This window comes from Naegleria gruberi (assembly GCF_000004985.1).
Source record: "Naegleria gruberi genomic scaffold NAEGRscaffold_36, whole genome shotgun sequence".
Lineage (NCBI taxonomy): Eukaryota > Heterolobosea > Eutetramitea > Acrasida > Naegleriidae > Naegleria > Naegleria gruberi.
In genome coordinates, this window is record NW_003163291.1 from 178,100 (window position 1) to 203,116 (window position 25,017).

Consider the following 25,017-nt stretch of genomic DNA (forward strand, 5'->3'; position numbering starts at 1 on the left):
TAATTGTTCAATAACAAGATGGATAACAAGGAAAATAATTCATCACTACAAGAAAAGCATCTCTTGGAAAAATCACCAAAAGATATGACTCATGAAGAGTTGGTTAAAATTGCCACTCTCTATCAAGAGGAAAAGAGAAAATCGGAATCTGGAAACAAGCAAAATAAAAAGAAAAAGAAGAAGAAGGAGCAAGTTATAGATTGGAGTACACAGACCTATAGACACATTGCTTTAAAGATTGCCTATCTTGGTTTTAATTATCAAGGATTATCGAAACAGCTTCACACTCCCAACACAATTGAACATCATCTTTTTGAAGCTTTGAAAACTTTAAAACTTATAGAGCACGAGGATAATTGTGAATTTACTAAATGTGGAAGAACTGATAAGGGTGTCTCTGCACTTGGTCAAGTTGTCTCATTCAATTGTAGATATAATCCAAAGAAGAATGACTATGTTAGACTCATCAATAGTTTACTTCCAGACGATATTAGAGTATTAGCCTGGTGTCCAGTTTCCAAAGATTTTGATGCAAGATTTGGATGCCTCCAAAGAACATACAAATACTATTTCATACGACAAAATTTAAATATTGAAAAGATGAAACAAGCTGCTGCTCATTTTGTTGGTGAGCATGATTTTAGAAATTTCTGTAAAATTAATGAAGAGGTAACAAACTTTAGAAGAAGAATTTTGAGTATGGAAATTATCAAATCTGATCTATTACATCAGCAACATGGAAATGATGAGTATTTTGAAATTTATGAAATTGTAGTTTGTGGAACATCATTTTTGTGGCATCAAGTTAGATGCATGACAGCAATTCTATTCCTTATTGGTGAAGGAAAAGAGGAACCTTCTGTCATTCCAGAATTATTAGATATTGAAAAGTACAAGGCACGTCCAGTTTATCATATTGCATCAGAATTTCCACTTGTTTTATATGATTGTGTTTTTGAGGATTTGAAATGGATTCACACCAATGACATGATTTCATCTCAAGCCGATTTAACAAATCATTTCTATGAAATGTGGAGAAGTAGTTCATTGAAATCGACCATGTACAACATCTTTTATCAAGCTGCAAACAATACTCTAGTGGATAATAGTAATACATTTGGAAAAGATCTCAATACTAATGTGGATTCGAACACTGAAGATGCAACAAGAAAATATACAACTGTCAAGAAAGCTGTCAAGGCTATGAAACCAATTCAGAGAGGTCCCAAATATGTCAAGTTATTAGAAAGGCCAAGAGCCTTCTCTTTAGAGGAGTGTGTTGAAAGTTCCAAGAAGAAAAGAAAACAGTAGAACAATATTGGAAGAAGAACAATATTGGAAGAAGAATGTTTAATAAACAATTAACATTTTTAGTCATGTTGGATGTTGCAAAACACATTGTAAAGTCTATTCATTCTTCATTTGTTACTCCTTAGATAATACACCGATCTACATTAAAGATGTCTTTCCTTAATTGATGATTTTAAAGATCTATTTTTTTTCTATTTCGTTTGGTGAAAACCAAAACACATTGAAATAGAAAGGTCACAAAAATTGAAGCAAACAAGGAAATCATTCAAAACGCAGCGAGATATTTGTTGTAAAAGTGGCCTTAATAAAGCACAAAAACCATTTTCTCCTGCAACCACAGAAAACCCTCAAAATCAATAAATTCATAGACAAAGTTGTAAGGTAAAGGTCACCTCAAAGTGGTTTCTGAAATGGGCCTTTGAGAGAGCGAGTGAGCTGAGAGGGTTGCAAATTTTGACGCTCACACTAAGCAGCATGCATTTCCCTTTCAACACTGAGCCACACGACGCACTCCAAAACTCCTTCAGGTAATGATTCCAAGACGGTAAAAGTGGAAACTCACACTCAAAAAAAAACCCTCTTCCACACTCATAGTCAAAGAAAAGTGTCTTTGAGTGGAATAATTATCATAATCATTAACACATTATTCTGTCGTACTACTCCTTTCGAAACTAGTTTAACGAGGTTTCAACATTAATTCAGCCACCTTCTCAATTATTTCTCCTCATCGTGCATACCACCTTCGAGGTTGATATTTTTGTGCCAACCCTCATTTTCCCTTGCCAAACGGATCACCACTCCTACCTGTACTGAGTTTGGAGCAGTCATTATAATCTAAATCACACTCTTTAAAAAAATTGTTGCTACATCACAACTTTAGTTTGGAGAAGATATTGAACAACAACAGTCCAAGAAGAACATCATCATCGAGTAACAAATATTTGTAATGCCGAAGGAATCAAAGAAGAAGAAGAATAATACTAAAATTGAAATCACTCACGAGATGATGGTAAGTAAACGAAATTCACATCCGTCGTCAACTTTATCATAATGTAAAGAAACCATACTTTTACTGTCCTCAAACTCTTGCTGCAAGATTATTGGGAGTCAGCATTAGCACATTGAAGAGAAGATTTTATGATCTCCATATTGGAAGGTAAGTTTTCCATACTGGAATCAGCCCAGTTCAATTATTGTTATTACTATTATATTGTAACACGTCATTTATATTTTTCATAATAACCAACATGTTTGTAAAAACTAACACGGTTTCTGAAATATTTCACAATCCAATACAATTCTGTTACTTGATCGTTAACAATATAGATGGCCATATCAATGCATCTCTTTAAGTGAAAGAAAGAAGAGTATCTACTTTCTTATGAATGAAACTGAACCTGAGGATGAAAAGGAAATTGATGAAAAGACAATGCATCACCTCAGACATGCATTCAAAGATGCTAGTAAGCCACTTCTCTCAATGAATGTTAATCAAACCACTCAATTCCACTTTTGCTCATTCGTTGCTCAAGAAGAAGAAAATGCCAACTCTGACCATTCCAATTCCTTCCAAGAATCCAATGGAAAGGCCTTCACTGCACAAGGTCAAGCTCCACATCTTGGTGGTGGCAATGGAAAGAAGATTGTTATGCGTGAGATGGAACTTGGTAAAAAGGAAATGATACAACGTTCCAAGTCATCTCATTCATTGAGTTCTCTTTCTGGAGATAACCATCCACCCTACCACCCTTACAACTCCCCTGCTTTGACCGCTTTTCCATTGAAAAAGTCTTGTGCGGTCAGTGATAATGCTTCCAATATGTTGACTAATACCTATACTACTCAACCTCATGGTATTAGTGCATTATCATCTAACATTAAGACTTTTTCACCTACCTCACCACACGGTGTTTGGCAGAGTTGCAATACTATGAGTTTGTCAGTTAACTATCCTTCACAATGTTACGTTTCACAACACTCACCATTGAGTTGTGGAACAACAAACTCTTCCTCTCCAAATTCTCCTCCAGCAATAATGTTTGGAATGGGTCACGAAAATCATGTCATTTTGCCTGAGATTCGTATTCAAGACACCATTCAACATTAAGCTGTGTTGGTGACAAATTACATCATTGAATTCAATTGCATTCAATGATGAGCATTTATATATACCTCAAACTCTGTGTATTCCAGTTGGAGAGGACGAAAACCTAGCTGTAATTTATTGCTATCAATTACAGAATGTTGACAGTTCAACTCCATGAGAACCTTCTCTTTAGCTGTGGAATACAATCAGTGTAAACAACAACAAAACAATCCTAATAAATTATTTATTCACTTAAAAAGATCTTTTGAATGGTTTTATAAGATTCGGTTTTTATTGAGCGACTACAGCTATTTACTGTAAAGATTTAGGTGGGTACGGCGACATAAAATCCCCATTTTATTGCTCGAGATCTAAGGAATGATCTTAAAAGTGTTTTCAGGTAATTAGCGAATTCATTTTCATTAAAAGGATATGGGTGATCGATCTCCTTCACCAATCTTACTGCATAGGGAATAAACATTCAGGTTGAGCAAGAATCTTAAAACCATACGATGCAATTATTTTTTGTGATTGTGAAATTCTATTGGTGATGGTTCACATTATCTGAAAGTGATTCTGCACTGCTTTTCAAATCCACTTCTCGTTTGAATTAAATACTGTCATCAATTATCGCTCATTGTCTACACTTGGAGGAACATATGACAACTCAATGAAGAATTTTTGTAATTCAGACATATTGAAGAATTGAGAAAATGTTTTTTAAATCCATGACCATCTCTTTCTAAGGGAAAATGTAAAGCAGTCAGTCCAAAAGAATTTGTTAAAATTGTGTGGAATCTTAATATTGATTTTCAATCCACTGTAGAGCTTTTAATTCTGAAATATGTTAATTGACCATAAACGCGCATCATTCGCCAACCTGTCAACAATCATGCCATAAATCCTTAATTAAACGCTGCTAAACATTCCAGTTGCATTAATCCAATAATTGTAAAGGAAGAGGCTTTGTTTCGAATGCTAATTTCTTCAGTTGATTCCCAAAGGTTTCGATGGTGATGGAATTTTTTTGAGTTTTCTATTGAAAAGATGAAACAATTATTTGCTTCGACACTCCTCAGAATAAGCAAACTCAAATAAAACAATGTGGTCAGAGGTTTGGATTTCTATTGATTAAACAAATAGAAATTAACCCAAAAAAGAGCAACTCCCGTTCGATCCCAAAACTAAAAAGATTCTTGTCATAAATGGTCAGGATTTCAACCGATCTAGATTTTGTTAGATATCAAATCAAATATTACATCCTGCCGCTATCCAGGCAAGAATTCATATGTTAACCCAATGTTAATGGTACTTAACTCTTTTCAAATCAATTAAGAAACAGATCTAAGATTTCTTCCGCTTCCATAGAACTAGGAAATTGTTTACCAAATACTCAACAAAAGAAAGCAACTCCACACCATCTAGAGGAAGAACATCCTCAAATTCTAGCTGTCATCATTTGTCTAATTTTGAGAATGGTAATCCAATAGAAAAATAATATCTAATTTTTAGGAACAAGATAACGGATTGGAAGTGTAGCATGTTGGTGATGACTCTTTTCTCATTGAGTGGGCTGTGCTTAATTGAAACATCAGAAATTCAGTTGTAGTTACTGAATTGCAAAGTTGAAGATTCACATCATCGATCCTTCTCTCCACAACAAGAGGAGAAGAACCAAGTCAATTTTTGCTAAAATGTTCATTTCCTTGAAAATGATGTTGTTGCTTGTGTTTAAAACTCATTGTATTCTACAGCTCATTGAGAAGGTTCTTTTTGTGAGGATGATAATTGCCTCCGTAATCAAGAGTCAATAGTAACTTTACACTACAGGAAGATAACCAGCACCCAGGTAGTGAGAATAGTGAGAAAATGAGAGTTGTGTGTAAAGGCTCATTCAAAAGCCTCATGAATGGTCCAGAAATGATATCGTAGTTGAATATTAGGATGCTCCAAGGTCAAGATACGGTTTTTATTGAGCGACTACAGTTATTTACTGTAAAGATTTGTGGTGGGTATTATGCGACGCAAAAAAATCACCGTCTCAGTTCAGTCATCATCCAATCCTGGACAAAACATTCGAGTCAACTCGTTGCCAAAAATGCATTGACTTTCTTTGTGAGTTATAGACAGTCATCCTTCACTATTTTGCATTCCTTCCTTGGTTCTAATGTTGAATTACAACGAAACGCAGAGTAATCATTAGCCAAAGATTTGTATCGAATCCTTTAAAGATTTCTTCAGTTCCACTTGCTGTTTTCGAAAAATTTGACGCTCAACCCCATCTAAGCCATTAAAAAATCAGATTATGCCTTCGTTTAAATACCATTTATGGATGGCGAACAAATAAAAAACCAGAATCTCAGTTTGCAACCCAGAAATTTCTAACAATATCGTTGTATTCTTCGTTGATGGATTATGTTGTTGATTAGCTGCATCTAATCATCAAGAGATATGAAATAATAAATAGAAAGACTTGCTCCTTACAAGGTTTGTAGATTTCAGTTAATTTACATTTTACCTCGTATCATATACCAATGTTTGACCTTCATACAGCAAAAATATCAAAACCCACGCTACAAAAAACAGAGATTGCAATAAAGCATCTGGAGTAATTCCAAATGTGTAAAATCCTTCGCCCTCTAGTGACCATATTTAGATAGAATCAGCGAAAATTTTTGGTCGTGCCTATTCCACATAAATTCTGGCCCACACAGAAAAACAGCAACATGAAGCATAAATGAAAATCCGTACAGATGCATTATAAAACCCTCTCCGAACCATTGGCTCACTCTTCTCACTTTAAAAAAACAAAACAACAATAACAACTATCACTGACCACAGTAATACTACTATTACGTGTCATTTCAAAGATACTTTAAACCACCGCAATTATTTCACTCTCTCACGTGTAAGCCAACTAAGTAACCTTCCAAACACAAGAAAAATCAAAAAGTTACCAACCTACTACTGCTAATACCCAACACAATGATCAGTCAACATACCTCATTAAATTATTCATCGAGTAATACTAATACATGTATTCCATCACATTATAGCAGACCACTTTCACCTCCAACTAATACATCACTTCCTTCGATACATTCCCTGAAAGAATTTTCTCATCAACCACAATACTCTCAGAGTTGTCCAGTTAGAACAGCAACCCATACTAATTCACAATATCCTCACCACTACTATCCTTTGACCCATCACCATACTAATATTGATCAACAATATGCCTATGCCCCTGTAAATAATACTACCAATCTTTACCATAATAACAGTAATAGTAGTCATTCAGATGCTCTGTCGAGTGAAGACAGCAACACATCTAATCAGCATGTAAATAGAACTTCTCCTTCCCCAATTAAAGTTAAGAATAACAAGTCAGATAACAAACAAAAAGTGAAATCTCCAAATACTACTAATGCTCCTAATACTACTAATGGTATCAAAAAGAAGAGAAAGACTAAAAAGAATAAGATTATCATTGCAACTTCTGAATTGGTTAGATGCATGACTTTACCACAAACAGTAGCTGCTAAAAAACTGAAAGTTTCTCTCAGTACTTTGAAGAGACGTTTCTATGAATTGAGTGTTGGAAGATGGCCATCAATTGCTCCAACAAATGAACCTGGATCTTCCTCAAAGACTGAAGAAGACATGTATGTGGAAAGTACAGATGCTACACCAGAACAAAAACTTTCACTTTCATTCATTATGAATAAGAAAGAATGTCCAGAATCGAGTGTAATTGATAATCTTTCAATGGTCATTCTGAAAGTTGCCTTTACTTTAAACACAAACGAAGAAAAATAAATTAATTGTACATTGTAAAAATCAACTTTAACTGTTTCTACATTGAAAATCTCTTTGGATAATGAAATATTCAAATATTCAAATATTCAAAATTATTCGTTTCGTTAATATTCTCAATTTATTGCACAAAACGCTATTCAAAAATATTCAGAATCTTTTTGCGTTAAAAAAATTTTGGATACCTATCATCAGAATCACACAAGACTATCACGCACCAAGAAATTTTTTTATTCTTGCTGCCCTCTCCTCTTTCCTTCAGAAGGACGACACAACAAGCTATTACCACAAAGAACACCCGATTATACAAAACACATTTATTTGTTGAATAGTAGTACTTGTTCTCTCTTACATTTCCCACCTAAAAAGATCTTTTGATCTAATTCCATACCCTATTTTCATCGTCATCATTGCTCCTTCTCCTTTTTAAAATTCCATAACAATTCCCTGTAGAAATAACTTCTTGCTACAATGAATAAGAGAAAATTTGATGAAGAGGAAGTTCCTCAACAGGAAGACCCTCTTAATTTTGTAGCGTTAGACTCCACTCTTAATCCTGCACAATTCCCAACAACAACAATAACAACAACAGAAAATTTAATTTCCACCAATACAAGTAACTTAACTTCCCATCCAACCGACTCTTCCAATCCTCATCCCAACTCTGATCAACTAACACCTAAAAAGAGAAAAATTAATAGTATTTCTCCTAGTGATTTAAATCACATTCACACATTCACTCCAGACTCTACAACATTGGATTTTAGAATTATGAATTTAAAATCAGCTTCCAGTTCTGCACCAGAGGATGAAGGTATTCATGATCCGAATATACCTGAAATAACATCTTCAGTAATGAATGACGATAGCATCTTTTTTGATAATGAATTAGATGAAAGTCTTTACCTTTCTTCAGCATTTTCTTCCACAGAACGTGAAGAAATAAGAATGCAAACAAAGAAATTTATTGAAATTCAAAAATTGAATGAACAACAATATGTTCAACATGCTGTTAAATATGTAAGAAGTATTTCTGAAGTCAACAGAATTATCAATGTTGGAGAATGGTTCGGTACAGAAGAGCTAGAAGAATCCTTTGTTCAGGGCATTACACCCTCCCAAAGTCAAGAAAATTTCAAAATTCCACAAGTCTCCTTGATGAATGCAACAAATCCAAAAGCTCAAATTTCTTCAATAACCACTCCAGAAATTGTCTTTCTACCAAAGGTATTCTCCTCTTTGATAAAACCTCACCAGTTAGAAGGAATTAGATTTTGTTGGAGTCATATCATCCTTCCTCCAAATGATACCCTTAGAGGATGTATCCTTGGTCACTCCAATGGCCTAGGAAAAACATTAACAGTTATTGCTTTTTCCTATCTCTTCCTCAAGTATAATAAGGGTAAGAAGATTTTAATCATTTGTCCTCGTTCTGTTATTCAAAACTGGGAAAGAGAAATTTCTTCATGGTTACATTCACTAAGATTGGAATACATTCCATGTTATGTACTTGACCATGGTAAAGACTCTAGAGTTAGTAGGTTAGAAAAACTTCAAGAATGGGATTCAAAAGGAGGCATTCTCTTGATGTGTTTCACTTCATTTTCAAGATGGACCGAAACACAATATTCCAACATTGATTCCAAAAGCTGTCAAAATAGATTTGATTTCGAAAAGAAGATTTCTGACTATTTAAGAGGATGTGATCTAGCAATTGTAGATGAAGGGCATAGATTGAAGAATCCAAGCTCATCAATCAGCAAAGCTCTTTATTGCAATATTCAAACAAGAAATCGTATTGTTTTGACAGGAGTTCCACCTCAATTTGATCTTATGGAATACTATACCATTTTAGATTGGATTAGACCTGGCTATTGGTCCTTGAACGAATTCAAACACTTGTTCATTGATCCTATGAATAATCACTCAATTGAATCCATCAAACAAAGATATTATGTACTCAAACACGAATTGAGCTATTTTGTCCACCGAAAAGATCAATCAGTACTTAAATCCTATCTTCCACCAAAAAGAGAATATGTTATTCAATTCCATCCTCATGATATCCAAGTATCACTTTATAATAACTTTATACAATCTAGAGACGGAGATGAAAAGTGTATATACTATGTTACTTGCATGCTTCAAAAGATCCTAAACCATCCTGATTGGGTAGTTGATTATTGCCAAGCTAATAATCCAAAAGACTCCAACACTTCATCTATCAAATTATTCTCAGATGAAAGATTGGACTTGGAGGGAAGCAAATCCTCACATGCTGACTTGAACTCCTATTCATTAAACACTGAGATTTCTGATGAAGATATGAGTGTTGCTCCATCAATCAGTAACACCATGTTTAACATGCTAGAAAAAGCTGAAAAGTACAAGGATAGTTCAGAGAATATAGAATGGGCTAGCCCTGTTCATTCCAGAAGTTACATTATGAATGCCATCGATCATTCTCCAAAAATGCTTTGCTTGATTAGAATGATAGAGCAATGTTTCTTATCCAATGAAAAGATCCTAGTTTTTAGTCAATATCAAGAAACTCTAGATATTATTGAGAGAATAATTAATAATGTTAATATCACTACAGGTTTACCATTAGAAGACGAACATCAACCACTTAAAAGAAAGCTCAAAAGAAATTTGGATTATTATAGATTGGATGAATCAATGTCAGTTTCACTTGGGCAAAGTGTTGTAGACTCATTCAACTCATCCAATGATGCACCTTTATTATTGATCAGTACAAAAGTTGGTTCCTTAGGTATTGACTTGTCTACTAGTCAAAAGATTGTCTTGTATGATGTTTGTTGGGATTCCTCTTGGGATAATCAAGCAGTATTTAGATCTTTCAGATATGGTCAAACAAAACCAGTTTCCATCTATAGATTTGTCATGTATAATACTATTGAAAGCAAAATATTTGAAAAATTGTGTACTAAAACCTCTCCATTTAAGAATCTAAGCGAGGATAAAAAGGATTTCCTCAACAAGGATGACTTTGTTCCTTACACAAAACCTCCTTCCGAAAATGTAACCATTTCAAAAACTGACCAATTACTTTCTAATGTTTTGAACAGTGATATTAGAATTTTGAAATACCTTCGATCAATCTTTGATTATGAAAGTCTTTATATTGAAGCTATAGATGACATGACATCAAACGAACAAACAAATTATAAGAGTCGGTATGAATTGGACTTTTCTAACTATACCACCAAAGATAGGAATAGAAACAATTCTACAAGCGAGGAAGGTGACGAAAGCGAAGAAAGTGAACAGTATGAAGATGAAACAAGTTCAGATTCAGAACAATTCGAAAGTGAAGAAGAAGAAATTGAATAAAATTTTAATCACTAGTTTGTTCTTCTCAATATTTCCAGTTCTTCTAATAATCGTCTGTTTGTATCCTCTAGTTGTTGTTCGCCTTTTTCCAAATTACTAATATAATTTGCAATTTCCTTTTGTCTAACAATCAGATCATGTTCTGCAGCCTTATGTGAGGCACTAATTAATTGAAGTTCTTCTTTTAAATTACAATTTTCATTTTGAAGCCTTCCATGTATTTCAAGTAAGGAATGAAAATTAGTTTCATCCATTCCTTGATTCAAAGAATTCATCCCAGAATCTAGGCTTTTTGATCCCAGATTATCTATTAGGAAAGGTTGTATTGATGATTCATGTTCGGTTTTGTTGGATAATGTTGTTTGTGTACTGAATGATGAGTTTGTATTATTATTTACATGGGATTGCTGTTCGGAATATTGTTGTTGATGTAGATCAATTACTATAAGGCTTGAATTACTACTACTAAGGGAGTTTATTTGATGATGTTGCGAGGTCATAGGTGGATGTATTTACAAGTTGTTTATTGTTGTGTGTTGTTGGGTTATTTTTTTGACTGCCACACACAGTGTGTTGAATGTTTGTCTTTACAATAGACAGAAAAAAAAATCACAATGTTCATTCACTTAGACCTAGCATTGACTCACCTCTGAGAGTTTAGTTATTGTGGTTGTATTCATGGCAACCACACCTTGGTTCCGTTTGTTGATTATTTACAAGTAGTGTACATTTGTGCTGGGGCACAGTTAGTAGTTCGGTAGCAAAACTCTATATGGTACATTTACATCAGGATAATGAAGAGGAGGATTACTGATTCTCAGTACATACTATTAATATTTACATCTCTGTAACAGGAGGATAGAAGGAGGAGGGATTAGAAGGTAAAATCCAAAAAGAAGGACAAATCCGAGTCAGGTTTCAAATCAGATGAAGAGTATTCTGCAGAGTATTGTGGATCAAATCTCCTTGATTCAACAATAGTCTTGTATGCAAAGTCATTATCATCGTTCCATAAATCCTCAAGATAGGATTGTCTCATCTTTTGAAGTTGTTCACTCGAGTAGTAAATTGGCTGAGAATTTTGAGAAGTAGATGATTTGCCAGAGCAATGACTGCATACCGTACTTCCAGGAGCATGGTGATAAATACAATTATTGGCTGAGACTGAAGGTTGTGGGATTGTAGTAGTTGGATAAAAGTCATATTCGTCAAAGTTAGTATAGCTAATGGAAGGGTCAGACAAGACATATTCATTATCCATGTCAGAGTCTAGGTTGAAGGTAGGTTGAGTTAGTTGTGGGTATGTATTGGTGGATGAAGATAGAGCAGAAGATGAAGATGATTGAACTTTTGGTTCACTACTGGTTGAAGCGCTTGTCATTTTACGCTTCTTAATTTCTGGTTGAGGAGAGGTAGTTTCTTCTTCATCATCCTCTTCTTCCTCAGATTGTTCATCTTCGTATTCATCTTCATCTTCTTGAGAAGGTTTGTACTCATCATCTTCCTCATAATCATAACTACTATCTCTACTAGCCTTCTTTCTCTTTCTATTAACCTTGGAAGATGACTTGATTGATTTTGAGTCTTCTTCATCATCATCTTCACCTGTAGGAATGGAGGCAGAAGCAAGTATGTCACTTTCATCACCTGAAATTTCTCTGTCACCTGTAACAATACGAGTTGTCTTGATATCAAGAAGTTTGTTACTATTACTGAAACGTAATTGAATCGTAATGGATTGAATACCATCAGACGAAGATTTAGAGTTTGACTTTTTTCTCTTTGGACATGGTGGTAAGGTGATTTCACAAACTCCTCCACTTTTTTTGGCTTTATCCTTACACTTTTCTACAACTCTTCTCAAAGTTGAATTCCAGTGGTTCTTGATAGCATTAGCAGTTCTTCCATTGAGTACTTTGGCAATTTGAGCCCATTTGTTACCATGTTTTTCATGATACTCTATGATAATTCTGTCTTCTTCAGGAGTCCACCAATCTTTCTTTACAGATGGATCTAAATGGTTATACCATCTCTCTCTGCATTGTTTACCAATTCTACCAGGGAGTTCTTGAGCAATTTGTGACCATTTCTTTGCTCCAAACTTTTCTACAAGCTTTCTGAGATGATCGTCTTCTTCATCTGTCCATCCTCCTCTGATATTCTTGGTCTCCTTGTTCTTTTGTTTGGAACCCTTCTTTTTTGGAGTCTTTTTCTTCTTGGATGATTTATCACTTGAAGAAGTACTAGAATCAGTTTGATATTCTTCTTCAAAGTTTGTATATTCCTCTCCTCCACTTACATCCTCTTGAGGAGAGATGGGATTGCTGAGCTCAGCAGACATTGTATAATCTAGTAAGTGTGACAAGTTAGTGATAATACTATAGTACTATTTGTTGTTGTTGTTGTTGGTCTATGTACAATAAGGCACTGATAAGATGTTTTTTGCAAAGCCGGCAAAATTCACCGTTAAAAATATTCAAGAGATAACAAAGGGCAAAACTACGACGGTAGCGTTTGAGGTTTTTTTTTGATGATTTTTTTAAAAAATAAAATTTAATTTTGGAGCCATTTTTTCATTCGCTGGTTGCCTATTTTTAATTTTCCGAGTAATCTGATTGGTGGGAAAACTGTAAACCAATCGTCATGCTAGCTATTTTTGAGTGCACCCAAAGGAAGAACATTCTAAAGGGAGCACACACCATTCTCTCTCGTATTGATTATCAATAACGAGAATGGTGAATTACTTTTTGTTATTTACTGGTTTGTTGTTGAATTATTATATTGTTGGGTTCAACCTGAACGTTGAACTTGCAAACTAACTTTCAACCTCCAATAATCTGTTTCGGTTGACAGTCTAATTAATTGAAACTATTTGCTGATGGTTATCAATTATTGATGATGGAATAGGACAGTTATATCCGAACATGTAGGAGAAGCAGTTGCTATAGGTGGAGTTTAATCCTTGATCTTGCAAGATGTCAGTTAACAAGAATCATCACTGTGGCTGAAATATTCATTGGAAGAAACGAATCATTCAACAATTAACAAGGTCATGAAGTGGTTGTATGACAAGATCTTTTCCAACAAGACCATCTTCAAAGCAGCTGGCTAGTTGCAGTAATTGTTAATAATAAATTAATTATCTAATCAATTCGTGTTGTATAGCAAGCTATCATATTGCGGATTCACCAACAAATCTACCTCACCTCCCAACTACCAAACAACTACACAGAACAAAGCAGGAACACGACAGGAGCAGTCATAGAAAAAGTAAACGACATCCTCATTTTCGTAATAACTATTGTCTACCTATGAAATTTTCATTTTAGGTTTTGAATTTTTTTTGTGCTTTGTTTTTATTTCCACTGAAAACAGCATCACTATGCATTGAATGAGCAGGCAACAAACGTTTTGCGAACCAACCAACATTTTCGCTTACTACTCCAATCTCAACGCATTTCGATAATGAGAGGATGATGAAGTTTACTTGGTGCATGGTTGATAATTCTTCAATTGCGTTGATGATGGCAATTGATAAAGTGCATCATTTTGGATAATTTACGTTTTAAAGCTCTACACGTTTTATTACAATTATTCAAGTGTGAGGGAGTTAATCATCCTCAATCAAATTGTTACGAATTAAATTACTAAAATTATTGGAATGTTGTTTATTTGCTTGACTTTGTCAGAAGAGTCTTTCACAGCATACAGGGCATGGTTTCTTCTTTAAGGACGTCCACAACACTTTTAACTAATGTTGTGCTGTAAAGTTGATGCAAAACTAAGATGAACATCAATAATGTTTCCACAAGAAGAATATTGCATTGAACCATTCTATTATTAACTCATCGATTCCTATTACAATAAGGATAACTTGAAAAAAATGTCAACAACAATCCAATCATCATATGATGATTCAAGGAGTAATAGCTCTCCTTCCAGTAATATTGGACCGGAAGCAGTTTCAGATCAACAATTGAAGGAGGAAATTTTAAAACAAATTAAATTATTGGAGGAGGAACATCAAATTACCATTCTCCTTGTTACAGATGTCGGAAGTAGAGCCTACAATTGGGAAAATCCAACAAAGAGTGATTACGATTTAAATTTTATTTATACGAGACATTGGAAGTATTACATGACAATTCAAAATAAGCCACAAACATTAAAGAAGGAAACGTTCATAGATTTGGAGAGTGATTATCTCATTAAAAGAACAAAGAGTTCACACAATTTTTATCATGATTGCAAGGAAGGAGAATTAACAAATCAAAAACTTAGAGTAGAGTGCAATTTTGTAGGATTTGATATCAAGTATGCAGCAGATTTCTTTTTCAAATCGAATAGAGCTATTGTATTTCTCCTTATGTCCCCTTGCGTATATTACGTTCATCCAAAGGCTCATTCTTTATTTTTTGATAAGTGGATTCCAATGTGCCACACTCACGTTCAAAGAAGACATCACTTGCAAGAAATGATTCACATTGCTAGATACAACATTAATAGATATATCCTAGGAAGAAGAACTGTCAGAGTGAAATCATATCTCTACATTTTACATCACTTGTTCTATGTTTTATATTTGTTCAAGAGAAAGGATGAAGATTCTTTCAAGAAGAGGCTTCCACCTTTGGAATTTAAGTATTTATTCGAGGATTTAAAGGGAGACTTTATTTCTCCAAAATTGGCTGGACTTGTTGAGTTTTTAATGAAATTGAAAGTGAGCGGAGATAATTTTTGTAAAATAGTCATTCCACCAGAGGAAGTTAAACCTGTGGAGATTAAAGAAAGTAAACCAACAGACAACACAGAAAATTCTGAGGAGGTTCCTGCTAAAAAGAAATCAAAGAAACAAATCAAAAAGGAAATTAGAGCTCAAGCCGATGAAAACCTCAAAAGTTTGGAAGATGATGGTTCTAAGAATGATATTCACGTTGGGCACAGCTTGGAAATTGAATTATTTACCATTTATTGGTATCGTAAAATGAATTATTGGATTTATCACATGGAAAAGGATTACATGGACGGAAATGATGTTGATAAATTATTATTGGAAGCAATTGATTTGTATGAAGGGCCAGAGTTTAGCATTTGAGATTACATAAAAGCATTTTTGATCTTCTTTTTCTGCTCATTGGCCATCTTTTTCTTCCTTTTCTCATTGAGTTTTTCCTCTAATTCTATTCTTCTTTGCTTTTCCTCTTCCGTTTCAACATATTCAGATCTTTGACTTGTTGTTGGAATAGAACTTGATAGTTCAACTACATTAGTTGGTTGATTATCACTCACATTAGGCATTTGGGATGAATTATTTTCCTCATTAACTTCTTCTGGAATGAGTCCAGCATCATCTCCACCTAAACGTGAATCATTTCCTTGAGAATTAATACCCCCTCCAAAGGAATGTTGTGATTGCTCTCGTGTATCTGCAATCTTTTGTTTCTTACTTGTTTTTGGTGGTGAGAAGAGATGATTCATATATTTGGTATATAATTGTTGGAGGAGAGGATTCTTATTAGATTCGGTAGAATCAGTCTTAGAATTTGTGAATGAAATATCACACATGCCTAGAGAATCACTGACGAGCAGGATCTTATCCAATTGATCCAAAATGTCAGAATTTTGAGTGGAATTATTAGCTCCACTATACATTTGTCTGAAATTAATAAGTTCTTGCTCCTTTTTCAAAAGAAGGGATTTCATTTGATCAATTTGTTGATTTTGAGTTTGAACAATTCCAAGTAGAGGTCTAATAACATGATTCAATATAAATAAATTTTCCTTATTGTAAAATCTAATATTATTCAATTCGCTCTTTTGACTATTTTCATCTTGGTCTTGTTTTCTCTTTTTTGGATTTTCTTCCTCATCCTGAATAAGAATATAGGAATGATCAATTTCCTCCTGATCCTCTCCTCCCTTAGAAATATTAGGATCAATACTATCACAATGAATTTCCCAATAGAAAGGTAAACTTATTTGTACTTGTGTTGGTAAAAGAGCTCTGATAGTAACTACCAATTTGGTTCTCTTCTTTTTCAGAGTGCTTGCATGAACGCTCTGAATAGAATCCATCAACATGTCCATCGCTGTTTCCTCTTCACAATTTTTCTCACCTCTCACTTCAATCTTTGGTTGATTCTTCTCCTGTATCGAATCCAAATCATAATGAATTAAAAACTGTTCAATTTGTTGGACCAAAGATTCAGCAGACATATTCAACCCCTTACAATACTTGTTACTATCACTTTCAATTTCTTCCTTTTCATATCGTTTCTTCCAAACACATTTCATATTGGAAATATAAAGTACAAATCCATTCGTGATGGTTTTAAATTTTACAAAGAATGATTCACCCAACGGATCGACCGACACTGGAAGACGAATCCAATTAATATTCATGATTAATTTTTCATCGGAATCTTGAATTATTTTTTCAAAAGATTCCGAAAATTTCAAAGAACTTCCCAAGCTTTGTGATGACATTTTTTTTAACGTTTTTTTAAATAAATGAAAAATATTATTTGTATTAAAGAATTTAAATATATTTAATATTATTATTTACAATATTTTACAATTTTTATTTACTAGCCAAATCTTTCAGGGACATGAATTCCTTGAATTGATCATAGGTAATTCCACTATCTAAATCAATTCCGGCCTTTGAAAGTAAATTATTAATATTAATTTCGCTCATACTCTCATCACCCATCAATTTTAAAATCTTAATTTGATAATTTACAATTTCCATTACAAAAAATTCAAAAACTTACTTCTTTCAATTCTTTCCTGTCAATTGTGCCACTTGAATCCTTGTCAAAAGTTTTGAAAAATACCTTTAATTCATCCTCACTTGATTGCTGACTCCAAACTTTGACAAATTCCTTAAAATCAATCTTTCCATCTTTGTTAGTATCAACCAAATTGAACATTTCTTCCAATTCTTCATTGGTTGGAGCACAACCATTCAATTGAAACATTACTTGAGAAAGTTCCTTCTTGCAAATACTTCCATTTCCATCAAGATCGAATAGACAAAATGCTTCTTTCAATTCTGAGAGTTCATCCTTGGAGATTGTATCAGTTTCTGATGTCATTTTCTTAGAGTTTTATTTAGAGAGAGGTAAAGTGAGGTTGTTGTTTTTTTTCGAGTTTTCTTTGAAGGTTGTTTGATGGATTAAGAGACAACAGGAATTGAAAATGTCAAAAGGTTTCAACCGACTTGTTGTTTCAGAAATTTGTCGTAAATTCAATAAATTGATGGGTCTTCAGATCTTTTCATATTCTAGAGATCGATTTCTAGTATCGCTGTCTTCAATGATCGAATCTTAGAAAGTTGTCGTTGATATTCGAAAGTCGGATGATATGTTAGAGATGTTTATTGTTTAGAATTGATGCTCTTCAAAACTGCCTTCTCATAATTCTTCAAGAAATCTTTGAATTCATTTCTAAAATCTTTCAAAACCTTATTCTCAGCCATGGAGTTACCGCTCCTTGGGGAGTTTCTATTCGATTCTTTGGAAATGGTGAGTTGATATCTTTCAAAGGCAGGTATTAAATTCTCGCTAACTTCCTTTTGGATTTCATCAAATAAAGTGAGAGGAACTACTTGAGCTTCATTCTGAGCTTGTTCTTTGATGAAATTTTCAACTTTCGCATAACCTTTAGTCTTGACATAATTAGGAGAACCTCTTGGATTCAGATACTTCTCATATAAATGAATCATTAAGGAATCAATCTTCCTATTTGAAGCAATACTTGTTGTTGTATTGATTGAGTAGGCATCACTTGATTCAGAAACAGTATCTTGTTCAACGATGGACGAATCTTCTGAATAATCTTTCAATTCTTCCAAGAAATTTCTCATCGTTTGAATTTCTTGCTTTTCAGGACTCTTGAAATCTTGAATGTCTTCCAACAGGAAAATACGATTCAAATCATTACTCGAATCTCCATAATTTTGTAAACTAATCCACTGTTTCAACAAGGATCTCTGTACAACCGAACTCATCACATTTTGCAACTGTAACCTTTTTGCCTTCATGAGTTTCTTCCTTGAAACTCTTTCCATTCTCAAAACACTGACAAAAATTGCAACACCAATTGGCAATGAAATTACCAAACAAATTAAAACTACAATTAAATAAGTAGTTGAATTGGATGCAATCAATTCATGTTGAGTATTACTGATATTTCTAATCTGTTCAACAAATAAAAAGTAATCATTTAGGAAGGAGGATTGACCAGAAAAATGTTCAGGTTTCATAAATAATTTGACACCTTCAGAATAATTACCTGCCAAGGTTTGTTTTAGAATGGCATCTTGAAGTGGGAATAAATAGAGAGTACTTGCATCCTTACTTGAGTTTGGGAAAACTTTCTCAGCACTTTCAGGTAATAATTTAAAGAGCTCATTAAACGAATCAATCATTTCATTTCTTGATCGATTGAACAATGAATATTTTGACAGATCTTTGGAGAGAACCACCAAATTCACTGCACTACTCATCTTGTTATACTGGAAAGCACTATCACCAAATATTTTCAAAGTTCTAAATACGGGAAAACTTGTTTTGGCAAAAGTATAAATTGTAATAATTGCAATAATTACAACGCCAATGATTGCTGTGCTTATTCCCAACAGTGAAACCAATCTCATGAAGTTTAATTCAACAATCTTTTGAAAACATGGTAATTTAAAACGAGCAGTGTTTGATTTGGCAGTTTCACTCTTCTTTGAGCTTTTAACTTTGGAACTTGAGGTAATTGACTTGATGGATTTCTTTGGAGAATTAATACAAGTCGAAATTGGTGGATTAATTCTTTCAGAGGATGCATTGATAACTTGTACTTGGTTACCAGCAACCATTGTTTCACTTTTTTTTATTCTTTGAAAGTTAATTGAAAGTAAACAAAACCATCAAGTCCAAAAACACCCACCATCAAACATCAATGATACTTGTTGACATTGGATTCTTTTTTGGTCAATTATTCCATTAATAAAGATATCTTTATCGAGATAACATTTTCAAACTCAAACTCATCGTTAGTCAATGTAGTTTATTTACATGTTGTCTAATAAAGTCCTCTGTCTTTTAATGTTAGTTTCCTTCTCTTTGAAATATTGGCTAAATTATGTTATGGGCACTACGTTTACGTTTTTCTTGATGGAATGAACTAAATTGGTTGCTTATAATTGGGTGTTTGTTTTTCGAACTTGCGTATGAAGCGATTTAAGTCTCTTTTTATTCGAAATGGGTAAATTGTTTAGTCAATTACAACAATAAAAAATGCAAGCAACATCTCCCACATCACCAAACACCACAACAGAGGAAGATTTTGAAGATAATGACAGTATTGTTGCTGAGGATGAAGAGAATGATAAGCAGATGAGAAATGTGGTATCGTATGGAGTGGGAGAAACTCAAGTTTCGTTTACTCAAAATCCACTTTCAGATACCTTTTCGTATTATGAGCCAGGAGAACACGCCAATACGAAACAAGGGAGTGAAAATGTGTGTCGTGGTGCTGTCATTCGTTCATGGTTTCAGAAATTAAGAGAAAAGGATCTCATCATTCCATCCATGACTACCATTACACTTTTACTAATTATGGCATGTTTGATTGTAATAGTGGTTGCAGTTACAGCTCCATTCAAGGACATTACTACAGTGAACGTGGTTGATATTATGAGCTATCGTTCATCATTGTTGGCTGCTCATGTATCCATGAAAGGTTTTACTATCCAGTTTATTCCTATTTCCTCTACTATTTCATGAGATCATTTATGGAAGGGAGTTTACAAAATATGACGACGTTGCTGCCTCCAGAGTTTAAGCATGAATACTTGTATTATACGAATAATTATACGAATGCTTTCAAACAACCAACTGTTAAAGTGTGGGATAATGTGCTTATTGGTCCTACAATGTATCCGTTCCCATTCACTATTGGAAATGAAACTGTAACATATTACTTGGTAGACAATCAAAAAATGGGACAAGCTCAACAAGTTTATTCTAGTGCAAACTATTCCACAATGCTATCTTCCTATGAGACATCGTTCTTCAATTATGTTGGAAATATCACAAGTTATTGTGAGAACATTTCAATCTCTACCAAAAACTATTACATTGTAACAATATCAATGGTGGCATTCTGTTTGTTCATTGTCATCCCAACCATGATGTTAACTTTATTCTTTATTCTGAAGAAGGATAGAAAGAATGCAATTCAATTGAATCAAACAAGTGAAAATCTATTGAAAGAAACCATGTCTGATATGGCAACTCGACAGGCTTTCAAAATATTTTGTAACGAGAGAGGTTTTGGTGCTCACATCAATGCCATTGAGAAGATTATGTCATTTAAGGAACATTGTGAACAATCTCAGGAAATGCAAACGAAATTGATTGAAATTACTTCAGATTATGTCAATAAGGTTAATGCCATGCATGATCAAAACCATTTCAATCACAAAGGAGACAAAGTTAACTTTAAGATTGATGATAAAAAGACAAGAGCTATTTTCAATATTTCATGTGAAGCCGAAAAGAAAATCAAACATAAGGAATACATGAAATCGAGTTTAATTTTTGACATTTTGGAAGAAACTCAAGATGTAGCTAGCTCCAAAGTAACAAGTGAATTATTCTATGCCTATGATTGTTACAACAATAGAGAGAAAATGTTTCAAGATATTGACATTCTTCCCTCAATGATTATGGACAAACTGGAACATGAACTAAGTGATGCACTCATCAATACCCATTTAGATTTCAAGGCATCACTCAAAAACAATACCATGCTTTCAAATTCTGAACCACATCACACAGAAATCGATAGAGAAGAATTTGAGTTGGAGCTAGTCAATGTCTAAGCAAGCTGTTACCTGCGCGGACAATTTAATTAAGGGACAGTATAATTTGTAATCAAAAGGAATTGAGGAACTGTGACACTGTATAAAAATCCTTATTTCAACAAATTGCGCATGATTTTTCAAAAACACAAAAAAATGATTTCAAGCAATAACTCAATGTATTCAGAGCCTCAAAGGATGGCGATTGAATCACCTAATAAATTGTCGATCAAGATACAAGACGATGGATGTGGGATTGTATTCTTTTCAAAGGAGAAAGATGATCGGGTTGAGGTAAAGTTTCATAGAACTATTAGGCTTCCCGAAGATGATAAGAGCTATCCACTTCCCTCATCGATGGGATTATTTGCCATTGAGAAGGTTGATGATTATTTAGAGACGGTTCCTGAGGATTTCAAAAAGCATGGAGGTGTTTTTATATGTATACAACAGAGAGAGGCATTGAGAATGGAATTTGTCAATACAAATATTCATTTCCCTCATGCTTTGAAGATTGCTTCGGGAAAGATCAATGTATTGAGTGGAGAGGAATGGGATGAAAGGATTATAGAACGCCCAGTTCAAGATTATATTGTTTCACCAATGCAGAAGAGATTGGATGGAATTAATTGTGGTGGATTCAGAAAAGTGAAACAATTTGTGGCCATGCCTTTAGGAAAGGGTTACACTCTTGAAGGGCAATTAAGTACGAATGAAGAGGAATCAATTGGAGGTATCCAGATTATCTGTTTCAACTCTGACAGTAAGAAACGAGAGGAAAAGTTTGGACAAATTATTCCAACAAAACCAACCACTCCCAAAAAACCAATTCCAACAAATAAGGTGGTTCCACCAACTTCATCTGTTTCCAAACAACCTCCAATGGTTAAAAGTTTGTCTGTAAAACAAAAGAAATCAACACAACCCACACCAAGTCCGAGATCTACTGGTCCATATTTATCGTCACCTTCTTCTCAAAGAAGATCAGCGTCTTCCAATGAGAAGAGTGGACCAGAAGAGATGGGAATTGCTCCTGGTGGCTCAATGAAACAGACCCTAGTAGCAGATCCATATACTCCTCAATTCTGGGATGAACAAAGTAAAGCAAGAATCTTTGTTCATTTGGTGAATACAAAGATGTATACTCAAATCACTGGTAAGAGACCAACTGTTTCACCAATAAGCAAGGAGACATACTTAAAACTCAATTATCCATGGTATGAACATTATGTTGAAGAGTCTGGGACCATTCCATCAAGTGAAATATTATCAGATATCAATACAGTTAAAGAGACTGATGTCTCTCTATATGGAAAATCAAAAGACTCAACCACCTCAATAACTGTTGGAAAAATCATCAAGAAGACCACTTCAATAGAAAAGGCTGATTTTATTCCTCCACCATTGCAAACAAAATCACATGCGTTTCGTGATATTTTGCCAAGAGAAATAGTGTTTCACATTGCTACCTTCCTGACAGTTCCTCCTCTTAATAGATTGGCTAGATGTGACAGATATTTACTCGATTTGTTCTTTAATTTAACAGTTCCAAAAGTGTACTTAATTCAAAAAAGAAAACAAGAATTCAAGCAACAAGGGATTGAGACTGCAATAGTGTCGATGAAGGATATCTTTAAGGAAGATGAAGACTCACTTGTGCAAAAACTTGTCTGGAAACCAATGGTATTATTCTACTTCCCAAGCTATCAAGAATCGTTAAATATCAAAAACTGGATGCATGTATTGAGGAGAAGAGTAACACATCTCATGAAAAAGTGCCCAACAGCTCTCCCTCTCACCAAACAAATGTCAACAGATGCATTCAAAGTTGATATGCCAACAAAGGATAGGAGGTTCATTGAGAATTGTGAGTGGGAGTATGAATGCCCTCTCAAGACAACTGACCTTAAAGAGGCTAGTACAGGTGTAAGGTATTGTCATGTTTGTAAAGAGAAGGTCTATGAAGTATTCACCAAAGAGGACTTTAAATCTCACATCTCACAAGATCACTGTGTCATGGTTACAACAGCTCCACAAAGACGAATCATGGGAAAAATAAGAATACAATAATACTCGAAGTTCCCTCTTTCAGTCTTTAAAACACCAAGATCTGTTCTCCAATATTTATTGATAAAAATCGCTGCTTAGTAAACATTGATTCATGTGGAATACTTGATCGATTCCTCATTCCTTTGTTGAGTGTGTTCAATGATGGAACACCACAATTCATTGATCTTGTCTAAATGGTTCTTTTTCTGGTTAAAACGGTATGTAAAGTTTGTCTGTTTATTAAGTAATTGCCATCCTAAACAATATATGCATCATCTTGCCAGGCCATTATATTTGTTTGTTTGGCCATTGACGTGAACATTTCCTTATTTTTTCTATAATTCTTAAAAGAACTAGTGGAAATGAATCGATAGAAAGTATCATTCATGTTAATCATGATTTGTTGAGAGAGCGAATCAAAACAAGTGATGATTCTTGCTTTGAGGATTCGTTCTTCCTCTTCATTTAGACCATCCAATTGTTTGTGAAGCTCGTTTCCAAATAGAAGTGCATTGAATTGATTTTCTGGCGAGGTTGGCTCGTTGACTGGTGAAAATAATGCTTGATTACACGAAAGTAAGGCACTTCTTTTGGAGGATACATAAAAATGTAATTCTGTAAATAGATTTTTGGTAAGGGATGGGACATTCACCTCATAGATCGATCCAGAGCATATAAAGTTCTCATTTATCCTGTCCATAAACATTGGAAGCAAAGATAAATTATCACCCATGACAATTGACTTGTTTTGGATTAATTCCAAAAACAAGTAAAGATTTTCCAATGAAAATTCCTTCTTTGAATATTCTTCAAACAACTCAAATCCTGATTGATCTTGCAGAGTTTCAATTAATTCAGTTTGTTCAAATAATTCATCACTTGTTGCAATTGACCTCTTTTTGGTTTTAAATCTGAGCAATATTACCAAAGCAAATCCACCGAATATAAACACATAAATTGCAGAGTAGATAGTTTCGAAAATACACTGCAAAACTAGAAAATATTGAGCAGTGTCATCCTGTGAATCTTTGAATTCATGGCTCAGAATTCCACTCATCATTTGAATAAGGCAAGCTAAAAAGCAAACTAAAAAGAGAATCATTTCCATTCTGAAATATAGAGGATTATCCAGTTGAAGTATTCTAAATAGAACATTCTTTCTTTCGAATGATAAAGATGGTCTATCAGTATTCATTTCGTCTTGTTTCCTTTCACTCAATTGAACTACTCGAGAACTGTTTCTAATATTTGATTTTTCCTTCCTTCTTATAGAAGAAATAATATCAATCAAGATGGTGATGGAAATTGTGATAGAGCAGATGATTATAATACCAGCATAGGTCATTGAAGTTATTCGAATGTAATCTTCAGGTAAAATCAAGTCTAATCGAACAAGTATTACCAATAACGACCAAATAATTACATTCACCAACAGGCAAACTACAACTAGAAAGTTAAATAGAATTGGTGATGTAATTAATTTCAACATTCTAATGATATTTCTATTCGAATCATTCGTTTTTAGTTTCAATTCTTCATACAG

At 34.0% G+C, this 25,017-nt stretch overlaps 11 protein-coding genes across 11 annotated transcripts; 7 read left to right on the forward strand and 4 right to left on the reverse strand.

Annotated features, from left to right (window-relative positions):
- Positions 1-18: 18 nt before the first annotated feature.
- Positions 19-1,311, forward strand: NAEGRDRAFT_50518 (uncharacterized protein; the record flags this gene model as incomplete). Its single annotated transcript, XM_002674997.1, has 1 exon — positions 19-1,311. One exon carries the CDS (start codon positions 19-21, stop codon positions 1,309-1,311), a length of 1,293 nt encoding a protein of 430 aa, XP_002675043.1.
- An 869-nt stretch (positions 1,312-2,180) lies between these two features.
- NAEGRDRAFT_80436 (uncharacterized protein) lies at positions 2,181-3,651 on the forward strand. Its single transcript, XM_002674998.1, has 3 exons — positions 2,181-2,320; positions 2,370-2,467; positions 2,638-3,651. Exons 1-3 carry the CDS (start codon positions 2,258-2,260, stop codon positions 3,416-3,418), a joined length of 942 nt encoding a protein of 313 aa, XP_002675044.1. The 5' UTR covers positions 2,181-2,257; the 3' UTR covers positions 3,419-3,651.
- A 2,556-nt stretch (positions 3,652-6,207) lies between these two features.
- On the forward strand, positions 6,208-7,220 carry NAEGRDRAFT_80437 (uncharacterized protein). The gene has a single exon (XM_002674999.1). The coding sequence runs from the start codon at positions 6,383-6,385 to the stop codon at positions 7,214-7,216; it is 834 nt and encodes a 277-aa protein (XP_002675045.1). The 5' UTR covers positions 6,208-6,382; the 3' UTR covers positions 7,217-7,220.
- A 182-nt stretch (positions 7,221-7,402) lies between these two features.
- Positions 7,403-10,594, forward strand: NAEGRDRAFT_58596 (helicase). Its single transcript, XM_002675000.1, has one exon. The coding sequence runs from the start codon at positions 7,685-7,687 to the stop codon at positions 10,565-10,567; it is 2,883 nt and encodes a 960-aa protein (XP_002675046.1). The 5' UTR covers positions 7,403-7,684; the 3' UTR covers positions 10,568-10,594.
- Positions 10,595-11,024: 430 nt separating this feature from the next.
- Positions 11,025-12,908, reverse strand: NAEGRDRAFT_58597 (uncharacterized protein; the record flags this gene model as incomplete). The annotated part of the gene is made up of 1 exon (XM_002675073.1): positions 11,025-12,908. One exon carries the CDS (start codon positions 12,906-12,908, stop codon positions 11,442-11,444), a length of 1,467 nt encoding a protein of 488 aa, XP_002675119.1. The 3' UTR covers positions 11,025-11,441.
- A 2,756-nt stretch (positions 12,909-15,664) lies between these two features.
- On the reverse strand, positions 15,665-17,053 carry NAEGRDRAFT_50523 (uncharacterized protein; the record flags this gene model as incomplete). The annotated part of the gene is made up of 1 exon (XM_002675074.1): positions 15,665-17,053. One exon carries the CDS (start codon positions 17,051-17,053, stop codon positions 15,665-15,667), a length of 1,389 nt encoding a protein of 462 aa, XP_002675120.1.
- Positions 17,054-17,945: 892 nt separating this feature from the next.
- Positions 17,946-19,436, reverse strand: NAEGRDRAFT_69761 (uncharacterized protein; the record flags this gene model as incomplete). The annotated part of the gene is made up of 1 exon (XM_002675075.1): positions 17,946-19,436. The coding sequence occupies one exon, from the start codon at positions 19,434-19,436 to the stop codon at positions 17,946-17,948; it is 1,491 nt and encodes a 496-aa protein (XP_002675121.1).
- Positions 19,437-19,857: 421 nt separating this feature from the next.
- Positions 19,858-20,346, forward strand: NAEGRDRAFT_69762 (uncharacterized protein; the record flags this gene model as incomplete). The annotated part of the gene is made up of 1 exon (XM_002675001.1): positions 19,858-20,346. One exon carries the CDS (start codon positions 19,858-19,860, stop codon positions 20,344-20,346), a length of 489 nt encoding a protein of 162 aa, XP_002675047.1.
- A 29-nt stretch (positions 20,347-20,375) lies between these two features.
- Positions 20,376-21,446, forward strand: NAEGRDRAFT_50525 (uncharacterized protein; the record flags this gene model as incomplete). Its single annotated transcript, XM_002675002.1, has 1 exon — positions 20,376-21,446. One exon carries the CDS (start codon positions 20,376-20,378, stop codon positions 21,444-21,446), a length of 1,071 nt encoding a protein of 356 aa, XP_002675048.1.
- Positions 21,447-21,623: 177 nt separating this feature from the next.
- Positions 21,624-23,495, forward strand: NAEGRDRAFT_50526 (uncharacterized protein; the record flags this gene model as incomplete). Its single annotated transcript, XM_002675003.1, has 1 exon — positions 21,624-23,495. One exon carries the CDS (start codon positions 21,624-21,626, stop codon positions 23,493-23,495), a length of 1,872 nt encoding a protein of 623 aa, XP_002675049.1.
- A 235-nt stretch (positions 23,496-23,730) lies between these two features.
- Positions 23,731-24,669, reverse strand: NAEGRDRAFT_69765 (uncharacterized protein; the record flags this gene model as incomplete). Its single annotated transcript, XM_002675076.1, has 1 exon — positions 23,731-24,669. One exon carries the CDS (start codon positions 24,667-24,669, stop codon positions 23,731-23,733), a length of 939 nt encoding a protein of 312 aa, XP_002675122.1.
- Positions 24,670-25,017: the final 348 nt, after the last annotated feature.

What these genes read in the sequence shown, in the direction of transcription:
- NAEGRDRAFT_80436 (XM_002674998.1), top strand. Translation starts at nt 2,258, where the DNA reads ATGCCGAAGGAATCAAAGAAGAAGAAGAATAATACTAAAATTGAAATC. An exon ending in AAATCACTCACGAGATGATG is followed by an intron (nt 2,321 to 2,369) that starts GTAAGTAAACGA and finishes CATAATGTAAAG; the next exon opens with AAACCATACTTTTACTGTCC. An exon ending in TATGATCTCCATATTGGAAG is followed by an intron (nt 2,468 to 2,637) that starts GTAAGTTTTCCA and finishes TTAACAATATAG; the next exon opens with ATGGCCATATCAATGCATCT.
- NAEGRDRAFT_80437 (XM_002674999.1), top strand. Translation starts at nt 6,383, where the DNA reads ATGATCAGTCAACATACCTCATTAAATTATTCATCGAGTAATACTAAT.
- NAEGRDRAFT_58596 (XM_002675000.1), top strand. Translation starts at nt 7,685, where the DNA reads ATGAATAAGAGAAAATTTGATGAAGAGGAAGTTCCTCAACAGGAAGAC.